Source organism: Protopterus annectens, chromosome 2.part1 (genome assembly GCF_019279795.1).
Source record: "Protopterus annectens isolate FY-2018-M chromosome 2.part1, PAN1.0, whole genome shotgun sequence".
NCBI classification, from domain to species: domain Eukaryota; kingdom Metazoa; phylum Chordata; order Ceratodontiformes; family Protopteridae; genus Protopterus; species Protopterus annectens.
The window spans coordinates 1,934,155,953-1,934,173,317 of NC_056729.1; the positions used below are offsets into that span (position 1 = coordinate 1,934,155,953).

The 17,365-nt window shown below is 37.0% G+C and overlaps 1 protein-coding gene across 2 annotated transcripts in view; it reads right to left on the reverse strand.

Moving 5' to 3' along the window:
• The window catches only part of LOC122794696 (isoaspartyl peptidase/L-asparaginase-like), a 1,819,013-nt gene that overhangs the window by 824,273 nt on the left and 977,375 nt on the right, over positions 1 to 17,365 (reverse strand). For both annotated transcript variants that reach the window (XM_044063331.1, XM_044063329.1), the window contains exon 4: positions 9,135 to 9,298. In XM_044063331.1, the coding sequence (XP_043919266.1) occupies positions 9,135 to 9,298 (164 nt within the window). The remainder of the gene's footprint in view (positions 1 to 9,134; positions 9,299 to 17,365) is intronic.

Sequence of the window (17,365 nt, forward strand, 5' to 3'; positions counted from 1 at the left end):
TGCGGTATTTATAGCAGGGAAATGAAAGAGATAGAAATTAGCCCAAAATGGCTAATAAACTACTAATTTCTGGGCTGAAACCACTCCTCTAGGGACAGATAGTCTGCTCAAAGCTCCCCTCTCTCACAGGTGAACAGAGAAACTTCCTTCTATCCAGGTATGGTATGGGCAAACACAGAGATTTGTAACACAGCCCTGAATTCAGCACTTAACCTGAAAACTGGATTATACTAGCTTAAAAAGGTGGGAAACAAGTATATATACATACATATATATATATATATATATATATATATATATATATATAATATATATATATATATATATATATATATATATATATATATATATATTTCAGAAAATAAAGCAGATACAATCAAAAAAACTCTTTAAATGCACAGAAAAGGATACTTATTGTTATATATCTCAGATCAGAGTTGTAGTCAATGCCACTAGTAATAAAGAAGGAAGAAACACAAATACAGTAAATGCAGATGAATAAAATGCATTTTATATATATATATATATATATATATATATATATATATATATATATATATATATATATATATATATATATATATATATATATATATATATGTATAAACCAATAGAAAATGAACAAGTTACCCAATTAACCAGAAAAAGGCACAAAACTGAGCCCTGCTCCAGCAGTCTTCAATCAGACAAATTCTAACTGCACACTCCTGCTGCTAGGGTGCAGGGGAACCTTCTCCAAAAAAAGATGGCCTGGGTCAGTGCTCAAGTTATACAAACAAAGCTAGATTCAGCAGGCATGAATCTGGTCTATGCTGCAGCAACAAGGCGCACCATTTTCAGAAAGAAACAGTTCAAATAAGCAGGCACAATAAGCCTGCGACCAGAAATTCCTAGCTCAGAAGGGCAGAATCCAGCCTCCCACAAGAGTGCAGACCACACCTTCTTAATGTAAAGAAACTGGCCCAAAGCCTTATATATACATACATATACACATATATGGTCCCCCTTCAAAAAGTACAGTTTTGTACCTACCATAAATGTAGATGTCCGATAGGCATGCATCTGCAGTCCTACAAAAATGGTTGTCCTTGTCAGGCAGCCTTTGATCCCCCAGATGCCAGGTGCCCTATAGGAAGACTAAATTTGGATAAATGCAAATGGTTCCAAATAGTGGTCAGTCTTTCTATTGCTCTTGGTCCTGTCCAGGTAGTAGCGTAATTGTCTATGTACATCCAAGGGTATGCAACAGTCTTTCCCCTGTTCTGTCATTTTAATCCCTCTCAGAAACTGCCTGAGCAGAGAGGATGTGAGACTGGAGGATCCAAGTTGTATTCTCTGCTGAATAGCTGATGCATGATCTTAAATGGAAGAATAGGACAGGAGGATGATCCTTGACGGGTCTTCTTTGATCTTCAATAGCACCCTGTGCATCAAAGGAGGTGGGTGGGAATGCTATGTCAGGTTTTTTTTCCAACTGAATAGGAGAGTCCACTCAAGCAAGCAGGTGGGTACGTACGTCCTTGTGCATTTTTTTTCAGTTGGTGATTGTGGGATGGATGCAAATATTTCTATTTCTCCCCCTCCCCCCTTCTGTAATTTTTTGAAGATGTCATGATGCAGCATCCATTCGTGGGCATCCGGGTAGTTTCTGCTATGGATGTCTGTATATTATCTTTTTTCTTGGCACAAAAAAAAATTGCTTGAAGCTCAGTGCTACCACTGTAACTTCCTCATATGTAGTCTGGCATGTGGAATCAATATTATGCAGGATGCCATGTAACCCGAGCTTGCACTTTTCTTCTTGCTGTTAGCTGGCTCTGCTTTGCTAATGCCATGAAGTAGAGAGAGGAGAGTTGCTTTTTGTTTTTGTCATTTGTTTTGATGTGTTTGTCAAATCTGTTGACTTTTTATATTGACTGTATCCCCCAGGGCTTGTAGAGATGAATGACCCCTTTCCAATTCTTTTTGTTAATTTGTTTTTGTTGTCCGCTTGTAACAGGCAGTCGCCCAGGTAATGGATAAAATTGAATTCTGAGCCAATGAGCAATTACTGATGCTGCTAGGCATTTCGAATACTCTGGGCGCAGTAGATAAGCCAAAAAGGGCATGCTGAGAATTGATAATGCCTCTCTCAAGAAATCTGAGGTAAGAGTCTGAGTAAAATCCTTGTCCTTGTTCCATAGATGGTACCTTTCTATAGCTCTCATCCTTAGTAAATGAGTTATTTGTTCTAGAGCCTCTGTCTTCTGATTTTGATTGTCCTGTGGAAGTGGTGGTGGCTGGATCTGTGGCTGTACACGCTGGTTTTTTAGCTGCCCCACTAACGCCCTGTAGGCACCTCTCTGGATTGACCCCCCCTGCTCTGAGCTTTATTCCTGCCTCGTGCTCTTTTAAGGAATGATTACTGACCTGCTGAATGTTATGTACCATTTCCTGTACAGATTTTTGTCTAATGGTTCATCTTGAGGACAGTTTTTTAGTTAATTGGTCTAAAAATATATTCTGATGAATCATGTGGAATTGATTGTTCGGCGGAGGAAGAAAATCAGGAGCAGTACAAGCATCATTACAAGCATCATCCACAACAGTAAGTACTGGAGGAATGGCTAAGGCCTATGCTGTGCAAAAATGCAAAAAGGTTCTAAGCCTTCCTAGAGAGTCTGAAAAATCCTGGCTGCCATGCCAAAATTGTTCCCCCATATGCAAGGTTTCCAAAAAGAAAATTCCCTTAAAGAGCATGGAGAGAGGCAGAAGAGAGCAGGGAATCCTCATAAGGAGAAAGCCCTCTGGAAAAGGGGCCCTTCTGAATCTTCTGGAGGATCCATCTGAAGAAACTCAGGCTCATCTGGAGGTGTGAGAGGCCCTGTCTGGATGTGGTTGGGATCCCCGATCAAAAGAAAATGAGATCCTGCTAGACTAAGCATTTGTGGAACTGACTAGGCCTGTGAGAGGGTCTTTCTTAGCAGGCACCGATTTGGTAGATTTTGCTTTAGCTGGCAAAAAGGCCTTAAGAGACATGGATGCAGATGGAGGCAGCTCCACAGCGCAGGGCGGCAGGTAGAAATATCCATAGATAAAGGTGATAAGTAACAGCTGCGACCTGCAAGAGCAGGTGGGATTTCAGTCAGCCAGGCTATTGTAAGGACTGCAGATGCATCCTTGAAGGACATCATCTAATTCTCATAACATCTACACTTAAAACACTGAGACCATAACATCGAAAACCCAAAACACTAAAAACTCATAACTTTGACTTTCAGAACATTGAAAGTGTATAACATCAAGTAGTGTATCATCAAACATGTAAATGTTATAGTTTAATCTGTTAATCTTGCGGTATCACTATGAGATGTTGTTTTTATTTATATTGTTATTATTTATATAGTGTAGGAATTTATACTATTTATATAGTGTTTATTTTGCCAATCTGTACATGTTGTTAGGCCATACAGGTAAGTAATTTAGACATTATGTGTACATTCTGTATGGTGATTGCGATACAGTGGGATTAGGAAATTAAATTTTTTCTACTGTAGTGCGATCTCAGAGTCGGTATAATATTTTGGGGGTGTGGAGGGCAGAGCCCCCCACATGTGTGGTGTAGAGGTGCTTGCCCCCTACAGAAACATAGTAAAAAGTGTGTTTGTTAGTTTGGTGTTGTTATAGGTGGAGGGGATGTTATTTACATGTGCTTTGTAGTTTTCGATGTTGTGATGCATAGTTTCAGTGTTTTCAATGTTATAAGTTTTCAGTGTTTTGGGTTTTCGATGTTATGGTCTCAGTGTTTTGAGTTTAGATGTTATGAGAATTAGATGTTTTGAAGTATAACTATATATATATATATATATATATATATGTGTATACAGTTATATTTTTGTGTGTGCATGTGTGTGTATTTTTTCTGAGGAGAGCAAAGACTGTTAGTCACAAATGCTTATATAGATATCTACATCTATATATCTATATATGGATCTACTTCTAAATTTCTAAGTTTCAGAACTTCAAATTTCTTATGGTTGAGACCATAAGATCGAACTTTTGAAACTTTGAACCATTTAAATGGAGATCGTCCTAAAGCATGGAGTGGTATATTTACAGTCTTTCTCACTGTAGAACAATCTTGGAGTTGGTATATTTAATTAGGAGGAGGTGCAGGGTGCAGGGGCTTACCCTCCTACAAAATCTTAAGAAAAAGATTTTTTATTTGTTTTTATTTTGTTTTTACTTGCATTTCAAAGTTTCAAAACTCTGATCTTCAACCATAAGAATTCTGAAGTTTTGAAACTTCGAAATTTGGAAATAGACCCCTATACATCTAAATCTATAGCTATATATATATGTGTGTGTGTGTGTGTGTACACACACACACACACACACACACACACACACACACACATATATATATATATATATATATATATATATATATATATATATATAAACACACACACACATATATAGATATACCACATGCATTGGTGTTGATCTGAGTGATGATATGAAGACTGCCTGGGTTAACATGGGTGGGACAGCATGAATACAGACATATCTCTCAATCTCTTAGTACAAGAAATTTGGACAAAGCCTTAAACAATGGGGGGCAGAGGTCCAAAAATAGGAACAACATTTAAATATCGCTATTATAAACTTACAGAGTTGCTAAAACAGCAGGATTTGTATTAGCATGCATTTTTTTGAAGGATATGAAGTCTGAAACTCAAATGTATGTACTTATTTAGTGACTTCAGTCCTCAGTGATTTGCCAGAAAAACAGAAATTTTATGAAAAAAAGACCACAAATATGAGGCAAAAATCTGGGCATTCTGTGAAAATCTTCCCAGTTGAGAGGTATGAAAGAGAGGCCATCCTAGATATCTGTCTAGCAAATGTCTTAATGGCTGCCAACACACTGTTCAGCAAGAAAGACAGTCATAAGATCACATACAAGAGTGGACAACATAAAGCTTAGTTTGACTTACTCCTAGTAGGTATAATCAGAGATTGCTAAATCAAATCCAGCTAAATAGCCTACCTGCACAGTAAATAACTAGTAGACACAATCAGCTGGAAACAGTGGGAACAGAAGGCTTTAAGGTCAACGGAGACTATGCTGAAGAACAGGAAGGTGACAAGAGTGAAACCACTAGATTTCAAAGAAATACTCTGGACGCTTAACACCTCAGGAAGAAAAGGAAAGAGGTGGATTTGAAGAATCTCAGTGTCTCAAAGCAGTATGTGTAGAGACTATAGAATAAATATGCATCCAAGCCAGGTATAAAAACAAGGTACATAGGGTAGAATAGTTGGTGTTGGAATGCAGAATCCAGGAAATTGTCAAAAGAAAGAAGGATCAGGGAAAAGTTGGGAATACCAAAGAGTCTAAGTCAACAGTCACATTAGCAAATAACATGGTATCAGAAACACCCTACCAGCTTCTGGAGAGTGACTCAGCAGATGGCACAGGGGAACTATATTAGGTTGCAAGGTAAAGACAGAAAGATAATGAATACTGTCATCAGGCACCCTTCATAATGGATGCCAGCAATAACCTGATCACCAGTCCAAATGACATCAAAAGCAGATGGAAAGGGTGCTTCTAGCAGATACTGAATGACGAAAACCCCACAGAAGCTGTACTGCCCCAGACCTGCTTATAGTGAAAGAAGAAGAGGTGCCCTGTAGAAAAATTAAGAACAGCACCAAAGAAAATGAAATGAAGGAAAGTAGCAGGAGCATATGATATCATGGCAGATATGATTAAGAGTTTGGGGAAGTGATGGGAGAAATGGCTCTTGGGGGGGGGTCATAGCCATATAGAGAGAAAACAATATCCCAGATGACTGAATAATAAGCATTCTAGTGCCAGTATATAGGAATAAAGGGGATGTTCACAACTGGGGAAAGTATAGAGGTATGACACTCCTGTCACACTGCATAAAAGTGTTGAAGAGGGTGATTGACAGAAGAAAATGCAGAGCAGTAGAAAGTAAGATGGGAGATGAGCTGTACAGATTCAGATCAGGATGCAGCACAACTGATTCGATGTTTGCAGTAAGACAGTGCGAAAAAAGTAAAGATGAGGAATGCCTCCAACTCGACATTCTTAGACAAAGACAAAGCATATGCCAAGGTTGCAAGAAAGCTGATTTTGGCAGTCCTATGATGAAATGAAGACCCAGAAATGTACACGTGTGTGTGTACTGTAAGTGCGGGTTATATACAAGGACACAAAGGCACAAAGAGGAACAGAGGAGGTTCCCAGTAGGAGAGGGTGTGTGTCAAAGTTCAGCTGGGAGCACACTGCAGGTCATACTGGCTAGATTCGCTAACAGGTTCATAGAATCATAGTACTGGCTTACTAGGCTATTGAGCTGTGAGGATCTCTAGAAGCCTAGCTATACATTGCCATGATGTCCTTATATCGTACGCATGAATAACCCAAAGTTGAGGTTGGAAGGGACAGTTCAATAAAGCTGTTGTATGCATATGACGTGGAATTACAGGTCAGCTCTGAACAGGAACTTCAGCAAATGATAGGGAATGAATTGCAAAACTGAAGACACATGAGTTGCAACTGAGTACAGACAAGACAGTTGTCATGGCAGAAAACTGGGGAAATCATAAGAAGTTGAACATTGAAATAGAAGGGAAACAGTAGAACAGATTAATTTCTTCAAGTATCTGAGGGGGGAGATGAGGAGAAGTGATGTCTGAATCAGGCGATCAAATCTAGAATCAGAGGAGCTTCAACCAAATGATGCAGTCTTTCAAAGGTAACACATGACAGAAGAATGCCAAAGAAGTATAGTGCTGCCACCTGTACTGCTATACAGTGGTGAAACCTGGAAAGTCCGAGCAGATCAGTCAAGGAATCTCAAGGTGATGGAGATAAAGTGCCTGAGGCAGGTGGTAGAATGCAGACTGTGGGACAGATGATGAAATGATACATCTGATCTGAAATCAAAGTAGCCCCAATACCTGAGAAGGTCAGAGATCAGGTTACAGTGGTTTGAGCACATGTGCTGGAAAGTATAAGACAATTTGGTGAAGACAATTTGGGAGAAGCAGGAAACCTCTGCAATACAAACTATACACTAAATACTCCAAAAACATTAACACCAGTCACTGACATTTCCAGCCCATACCTGACAATACAGACAACTTCTCTCCTAGCAAAATATCCAAATGGAAAATATCTAGAAATTAAATGATCTTGGTATTCCTTGAAATGCTTAAAAAACTAAGCAACTTCCTTTGTTTTCCTCTAACAGCAGTGAAAATATAGTCCTCCTGAATGAATCATTGTCAGTTCACTAAATCTGCAGCACATAAAGTAACCACAGAGAAATTCAACAACAGAACATCAGAAATGAATGAATGAAATCAAAACATAAAACTAAAAAAAAGTACAATAAAAGCCTCAAAACGCACATTTACATGGGGGTTTCACCCCTACCCTCAACTTGGAATCTTTACTTACATTTACTAACTTCATGATCACCTGCTGAATCCTACACTAAGGTGCTGTACGAGCACATTCACTCGTGCATGGACCGAGCCATCCCAAACAGAACCAAGACGTCCTCTAAAAAAAGGAAGCCAATCTGGTGGTCCCCTGCCATAAACAAGCTGTACAACAGAAGAAAGAAATTGTTGCAGAAAAGAGGAAGAACCCAAGATTCAAAAAACTCCCTCACCAGCCTCAGAAGAAAGCTGAGATCCCTCATAACATCTTCCAAAGCTAGTTATGAAAACAAAATAGCCAAAGATTCCAAAGACAACCACAAGGCTTTTTTCTTCTTTGCCTAACATACAAGGTCATGTCAAACCCAGAGTTGTTGGACATGCTACACTTAAAGAAATCCCAATCCCTCCAAGCCACATGCTCCAGGGATCTTAACTTTGTCATCACAATGAATAGAACATGATAGGTTCCTGACCTAGAAACTCCCCATACTCTGGAATAGGCTGCCCATACATGTCAGGCAGAGCGCCTCAATGGCCCTCTTCAAGAGGAACCTTGACAATTGGATGGGAGATAGGAAATTCACCTCAGGGATCACATCAGTATCCCTCCTAGACAGGGGTCCAGGAAAATATATATTTGTGGGAAGCAATAGCCAGGGAATCGTTATGGCTAGGCTTGTATATTTTGATGGCACATTCACTAAAAACCTTCAGTGAACATGACAGCAAAAAAAAAAAAAAAAAAAAGGTTAGCCAGTTGCTAAGTCAGTCAAAAGGTAAAGAAGAAAAAAGAAAAAAATATTTTGATGGCACATTCACTAAAAAACACAGTTCACTGAACTGCATGGCTACCAGAATGGACAGCCCATTATGCAGTCTTAACAAAAGAAGGGAGCAGTGGGACAAGTCTAAATGTTTTAGGTAGTGCCTATCTAAAATCTAAGTAGAGAAATGTTCAGGTTGCTCTTTCAAAGACCTTGGATATTGCCTAAATCAAGGGACACATTTATGAACATGACTGATACTCTAAAACTAACAACCCCGTTCAGAAATGGGAGGTAAAAACTCTGACCAGTGAAAAGAAGAACAGACTCCAGCCACACTGCCCCCTACTCAGGCTTGGATTACTGGCATATAAACCAGAAGCCTTGCATGTATGTTTAGGGGGGAGAAAATAAGGAGACGATACTTTGCTTATCTTTTCCAGTGGAAGGGCACTAGGAATTCACCTTGTTGACTATCCATAACTTAACAATGAACTGCTGATTACAACACACAAAACAAACCACGGAATACAAAGAGCACAAAGGCATGGAAGCAACAACTATCATCTACCTGAACAGTCTTATTTTGTTCATGCAATTAGTTTGCTTTTAAGGAACCACAACTGACCAAATCCAATCCATCAACTGAACTCCACATCCCAAGTTAACAACCTAAAAAGTGACACACTGGCATGTGGGTGGTGCTTCATTTACCCACTCCATGAACAACTTCTAAATCACAACTGCTAAAGGTGTATGTAGCAACTCCTTCTTCCAATTCTTGCTTGACATAATGCCTGACACATCAACACATCTTGCCACCCCTCTTGATATAAAATCCTGGTCACCAAGCTGAGTAAATATACCAAATGTTTAGTTACATAAAATGTATGGTAAACTTACATTTGGGTGTTAAACAAATTTGTGACAGATTCGTTGTATTTCTGATACATCTTCCATTCAGCTCTTGCATGCTGCGTTACCAGTTCTTCTGTAGGAACCTGAGGAATGCCTTGTTTTTCTGCAAACTTATTTGCTCCAGTCCCAGTAAGCATTACATGGTCTGTCTGTTACAAGACAAAACAATAGTTACTTCCCATCAACGCAGATCTTCTGGGATTAAACAATGTCAAATGGAAAGTTACTGAGGTAGTTAAGAAGGAGGTAAAGCTTCAGGTAAGCTAACAAACTGATTTCATAGTTTATCTCGACCTGTATTCTGTTAACTAAGTAGGAATGCTGATACAAAGCTCCATTTCATGAAGTACATGGAGTTAATTCTACGGAACACTTACAATATAAACAAAATGACTGCTGCCAATAGAAATCAAGCTGAAGAATATTTCTGGCACAATTTGTAACTGCCCTGGCAACACATTCTTATCTTATATATTTTGTAATTTTATAACAGATGAAGCCATGTCAGACAAAATAATTTGATCTCACTTGTACTAAGTTTCAAATCAGATACCACTCCTATCTCTTTGTCTTCATTTCACTTTCTTTATTATTATATATCAGGTGTATATTTTACTGTTCCTCTTTCCTTCCTGCTTAAATCTTTCAGGTCTTGATAAATCAGGTTTTTAGCAAGCCAATGCTGCAGATGCTTGCTGTTGAAGCACTTAAACGTGTCACTTTAATATCTTCAGGTGCAAGGTCAGAATTTCCTATTGTTTTTGCATTTATTCTTCTTGCTTAACTACCTTATATGCCAGTAAAGCACTTAAACCTGCCACTTAGCATTCTCATTTTGCACCCAGAAGAAACAGTTAACTCTATCATTTTTCACATTCTAGATAAAATGCTTAAAACTGACAATTATATTCCTGATTCCTCTTCTGTAATTAACTTGGATTTATATATTTTTATCCATTATTTAACTGTAGAATTATTTATCGATACCCATAATTCCTACAAATTTAGTTAAGACACCTAAAATTTTTAATATGTAAAATACTAAGCAGGTGCTTCAATTTTATATATACATATCTATCTATTTACCTATATATATGGAATTGCTTACCTAGGATGACAGAACAAAATGTCAAAAGCAAGAACATTAACACCAAATAGTCAACAATGCAAACTTTAACAGTCAGTTGCCCATGTGCAAGGAAAATCCTTGATGCAAGCAAAAAAACAAATAAACAAAACAAAAACAAAACAAAAAACATTGTTTTTTGCAGTGAGCAAGCCCCCCCCCCCCACACACACACACACACACTCTGCTTATATATACTAATTCCAAGATCGTACAATCCCAGGGGAAAGAGAATATTCCATCACCCAGGGATTGTTGATCTAGCACACCTGCATATGTCAACCAATTGTGATCAATCAAGCAGCTGTCAACCAAAAAAAAAAAATATATATATATATATATATATATATATATATATATGCACACATATACACACAGATACATATATATATATATATATATATATATATATATACATATATATATATACATATATATATATATGTGTATAAGTGTATGGGTATATATACACATACAGACAGAAACAGTGCGTGTGTGTGTGTGTGTGTGTGTGTGTGTGTGTGTGTGTGTGTGTGTGTGTGTGTGTGTGTGTGTGCATTTGTGTGTATTGCTTTGTACCGCTATTAGCTAAATTTGGAACTCTGAAGCACATAATCTTGTATTCACTACAGCAACCAATTAGTTGCATTTAACTTATCTTCATAAATATGGACAAAATATCCACAGAGAGACAGAGAGAGAGACTCATGCAATTGCCAAAGACTTGTTACCAATACCCTTTGTGCTCAATCCTGTGGACATTTATTTAATTTATTTTTCCAGCACAAGGCATTTTCAGCAGTGGCTCAAGCCATTGTGGACTCAACACAAGAGCCCACACATATCAAAACTTGCTGTCAAACCAGTCCCGTCTCTCTCTCTCTCACTCACTCACTCACTCACTCACTCACTCACTCACTCACTCACTGACATTTACTATTGAATCTATATTTTTCCTGGTGCTTTCATGTTAATAAGTGTGCTTATTCATGCTGTCTCTTCTTAGCTACCACAAGTCTGGTCTTCTACAAAATGTTCACAATTTTACAGACATAAGCACATCTTCGGAACGGTCATTATGCACATGTATTATATTTTTATTTACCTTTAATTTAATCTGCAACTTAAATCTTGTTTACTTTATTATATTAGTGAGAATTGTGTATAGCCCAGCACTATGAAACTTGATATTCAAATATAGTATGTAAAAATAGTAAAGAATATTAGGTCTAAAAATGCAATATTTTGTTTAATCATTGTGGCTATATACTTTAACGAATGTACTCAATATCCTAATAGTAATGGTAAGGCAAATGCACAAATATGTAGCAGTGCTTTATTTTATGTAATACTGTTCTATCAAACTATCTTCTACTCCAAGCAGTGATCCCATAACAGCTCAGGCACGTTTCTGCTCAGTTACACTGCAGGCATGCTGAAATATCCATTACGATAAGGGCCCAAGAATGTCATTCCTAACTCAAATGGATTAGGGATTTGATATGTAGCATCACGGCTCTTTTTCTCTAACCAGTAAGACTGACTGTGGAGTGACAGATCACCTCAACCTGTCTATTATGCATGGTAACACAATCTATAACCTCTGAGTCACATCTGCGGTTAACTCCATAAATAGAGTTTGAACTTTTTCACTCTGATAACTTCCACAAACTGCTGCAGACATTGTGCAGAAGAAGGTCTTCAATTTCTCTCATTCATAGCTTCACAGTTTCTGACTTTAAAATTCTGAATTTTTTTTTTGATGCTTAAAATACAGAACAATTTTTGCATTCCACTTGATTAACACTTATCTAATATTTTTTTTGCAAATACTGCTATATTAAAACTCAAGAAAATAAAATACAAATGAAATGTTTTTTTCAGTAAGCAGCACTTATTTCCATATCATAATGTATTCAGATTACATTTCATACAGTTTTAATATTTATCTTCTCATTTTTTTATTCTTGATCACAACGGTATAAAACTAATATTTTTTCAGACATAATTTACGAGCACCTCGTTTATCTTCTGTTGTTGTACACAATATCAAATTCACAATCAACTCTTTATGAAATTATTACTAGGCATTCGTTATTTTAATAAAATATATTCATTATTCAATAAAATATTACTACGAGAAAACAAGATAGCATTTGTTCTTAAAAGTACAGATACATAATTTCACTGTACTTATTCTCAATAACAGAGAGAACAGAGGCCTGGGCAAGGTGGTTTGATGAAAAATAAATTGTATCTTGCTTATTATTCACCACAGTTTAAAAATGCTTTGCCAGAGTAAACATGGGTCATGTAAAGGATCAGACCCACAGGTTATTCAGTTGTGTGCAGTCTGCATCAAAAGGACCTAGAGCTGAAGAGAAGTGTAATTAGTCAGAAAAGAATAATAATATTTGACTAGTGTCAAAGGCAAGCATCTACTATAAAAATGCATGTGTGCCTAAGCAAATGTATATGTGTACATATGTGTACATGCATACATATATGTATGTGTACATACGTGTACACACACATACGTGTGTGTGTGTGTGTATATATATATATATATATATATATATATATATATATATTATACATATGTATATATATATATATATATATATATATATATATATGTATATATGTATATATATATATATATATATATATATATATATATATATACATACATACACACACACACAGACACACAGATAGATAGCTATAGATATGCAACTGTCATTATACGTGTGTATAAATGCTTTTGCTTGTGTGCACACGTGTGTGTATGTGTGGGTCAAAACAGTTTATGTATACTGCACATCAATTTAGCTTTCTTTGCAATCAAACACGACTAATAACAACAATACTGCAAAAATGCAGCGCATCCTGCCTTCAAAACCATTGATAAACACAAAAATGCACAACTGCAGTAATAAATATTTTTTTCTCAAATCATGATTATCAATCTCTCTCTCTCTCTCTATATATATATATATATATATATATATATATATATATATATATATATATATATATATATATATATATATATATATATAAAATACCCCAAAGGGCATAATGTTTTGACACTAGAGTTCAAACACATAGATCTTCAAGAGCAATTAAACCGAAAAGTAAATGATATAAGAGTTTTATTACTAAAACTCAACAGCATAAAGTTAGGGTCTTTTTCTCAGGCTCGGAGGTAAGGAAAGAAACCTGCTTTAAAGCTGGTTTCATATAACTTTTAAGTAACCATTAAAGTACCTTTCTAACCACACCTGTTGTCTCTTGTCCAGTGATTCACATGGGTCTATATTATATGACATTGTGACATTGTGTGACATTGTCGACACGAGAATATCGAATGCTTAGAATCTCAAGCGTGTAAACGGAAATCTCCATAAGGGGAGATTTCTGTTTACTGCAATGTAGTGTGGTCTCGGAGTTGGTATATTTAAGAGTAGGGGGTGCAGGGGCCTTGCCCCCCTACTTAAACCCGTTAGGGTACTTTTTCTTTCTTTTTTTTTTTTGTGTTTTTCGGTGTTTTCAACCGTTGATCTTATAATATAGACCCATTCACACATAGCACTGAAAATATAACTCTGCAGTCTTTCCAGTGTCCTTGTAGAGGGCTGAAATGAAGTTATACTAGTGGTAGTAGTCTGGAGTTTTTGTGTGTGTGTGTGTGTGCGTGTGTGTGTGTGTGTGTGTGTGTATGAGTATATATATATATATATATATATATATATATATATATATATATATATATATATATATATATATATATATAAACAGTAGAGGAGCTAGAATGGCATGGCATTTGCAATAAATCAGGTTAATTTCTATACTTAAAACAGTGTGATATTTACTGTTATGCAAATTAATTTCAAAAGTTCTGGTACTCTCAGATGAACCCTTAATGGCGTACTGATGATTTCATAGGTTCACAGTTTCATATGTAATAACTAGTCTTGCAGTCCAGGAGACCATTGAGGAGGCTAGCCCAAATTCCTAGCTTTTCACAAGCACCGTCTGAATAAGTAGCTTGCTCAAAGCCACATACCAGGCAAATACAGGCCACACGAGTCAAACCCTGTACCACAGGAACTACAGCTCACAGTCTGAACCCTCTGTGCCAACTGCCAGAACTAAAATGTATTATCCTTCATGCGGATTCAAATTGGAACTGTCCTTAACAACACATCATTAACATGAGAATTCATTTGGGCATTTATAAAGTCAATTTGTGGGATTTGAGCCTGCAACCTTTGAATGTCTTTTACCATCTTATCCATTGCACCACAGAGCCTATTTTTATAATTACAGCAAATTATAGCATTTACTGTGTAAGAAGGGGGGGATGGTTGGCATAATGGCAGAGGTGTTTATTTCACATACGCAATGCACATCATTTGATTCCACCCTTGAAGAAAATTAGCTAAGCTTAAAATGAACCATAAGAGGACTTCCACAATGGCTAGACATTGAATAACAGCTTAATGTCAGCTCTCCCAGTGCAAAAACAGAAAGTCAGAAGACAGAGCCAGTAAACTCATATTTTTGGGTAAAGTTCATTAACTGGCTAGTAAGTGCACTGTCTGGACACCAGCAAAAAAGAAATTCAGAGAACCTGAAAGAAAATCAGTCATAAAAGTTGAGAGAAAAAAAAAAAAAAACAATGACTGGGAATAATTCTGCAGCTTTTCAGCAAAAAGCAGTGCAAGCTCCAGCTTTGGTGTAAGACATGACTTCCTATAACCTAGAGGAAAAAATAAGTCAAATGTACTCAGAGCTGATTAAAATAAACAATACAATGATGGAGTATATCAACTCAAAGAAAAGGCTGGAAAAATTTAGAAAAAGCTTTAAACAAATATTCAGATGAGGTGACAAAACTGCAAAAAACAAGGTTGAAATGATAAAAAAGCCAGCTGAACATGAGACTACTCAAGAAGAGATGTTTCAAAAATAATAAAATTAGAGGATAGAGCAGGTAGGGAAAATCTGAGATTTGCTGTTGTACCAGAGAAGCTGGAAGGAACAGACTAGATTACATTTAGGAAAGCACACATAAGCAACTGGGCTGGTATTCCACAGCATGACTTTTTAACTGAAAGGGCACATTGTGTGTATGTTCTAAACCTGGCCATGAGAAAGCAACTTAGACCTTTAATAGTAAACATACATTCCTACCAGCAAAAGGAGATGATTCTGACAAAACTGTGGCAAAAGGACAAAGTACTAAAAGTGGGAGACAGCACAGTGTTTGTGGAAAATGATTACTCACTATACACCAGGCAGAACAGGGATAAATTTATTCTACTAGTCAGGGAATGTTGAGAAGCAGGCATGAGATTCAAACTGCTGTACCCTGCTGTATTCAAAATATTATTTCCTGAAGGAACAAAATCATTTTTGATGCAGAACATGCTCAGCAGGAAATACTAAAGTTTGTTCAACAAAAAGTGAGCTGTGAAGCAGAAGGTGATTCTGCTAATTGTTCTTCTGGTAATAAAAAACACAGGGAGACTGTGCCAGTGAAACCTTTTCCAAAGTTTCAAAGGAAAATGCATGACAGATAGAAAAATGCACAAGAGTTGACTATAAAAATTGAGTACACTGAAAATGAAGAGAATTTGGGAGATGGAGATAAACAGGAATAAAACCAGCAATTCAGAAATGGACAGATAAATGTGGGATTACAGAACATTAATTACATTTGTGAAACATGACAGATCAAGAAAACCTAGAAATACTGGACTTTTTTGACTTTGTTAAACTTAGAGGACTCTAAAGCACATGCCCTACTTCATGTCATTAATGCTTGGAAGAACTCTTATGAGAGGGAAGAGAAGGGACAGAGTTAACTGTAAGTGAAACAAAATTAATAGTAGTATTTTTATAATGCATGATATAATCTGCATGCTACAAAGTAAAAGTTTTCTGAATTATTTTTAAGTGTAATGGGGATATTAACATAAACAATCGCCCCTGACCCTTCTTTTCTCTTTCTCCTTGTTTAGTTTTAAGAAATGTAGGCAATATAAAAAGAAAAAATGTTTAGTCAAAAGAGCATTATATAAGAAAAAATTATGCATTTTTTCTCATTCATACATTGGGGAATGACTAGATTAAGGCTCTTGGCTTGATCTATTAACAAGTTTTAAGAGAAAGCAAATAAATAAAAAAGAACACTGAATATAATAAAGCTTTTCTCTAGCAAATAAATAAATGCCTGTAGAAGCAACTGTATATCTGGTTCTCATGTTTCCATGGAGACAATCTAATATAACTGCTGAATCTTACACAAATGCACTGTATAAGCACATACACAAGTGCATGGATCGTGCCATCCCCAACAGAACCAAGATGCTATCCACCAAAAAAAAGAAAGCCAATCTGGTGGTCCCCTGCCATAAACAAACTCTATAACAGAAGGAAGAAGCTGTTGCAAAAAAGTGCAAAATTCCAAGATTGGAGGAACTTCCTGGTCAGCCTCAGCAAAAAGCTGGGATCCCTAATAAAATCCTCCAAAGCCAGTTATGAAAATAAAATTGCCACTGATTCCAAAGAGAATCACAAAGCATTCTACAGCTATATCACGAATCTCAATGGCAACACTCAGATCTGCTCTGAGCTACAGCACAATGGCACTAAATATACAGAACCAACCGATATTGCCAACATCCTGGCTGATAGGTTCAGTGCTAACTTTTCCACCCTCTCACCCTCCAAAGGGCCCATATTAATACAGGAAGAATGCAAAGCCCCTGTAATCAGGGATGAACAAGTAAAGACCGTACACTCCAAAGCCAAGAACACAGCATCCATGGGACCAGACAACATCCCAGGCTGCGTACTGCATGAACTACAGAACAAACTGACACTCCACCTAAGTACCATGTTCAATCATAGCCTCACCTCAGGCTATGTGCCTACTGAATGGCACACAGTGACAGTTATCCCACTCCACAAAGGGGCTGCCACCACACACCCCAGAAACTACCGCCTCATCAGCCTGATGAGCCTGGTCTGCAAAGCCATGGAATGTATCATCATGGAGCTTATAAACAAAGGCATACGT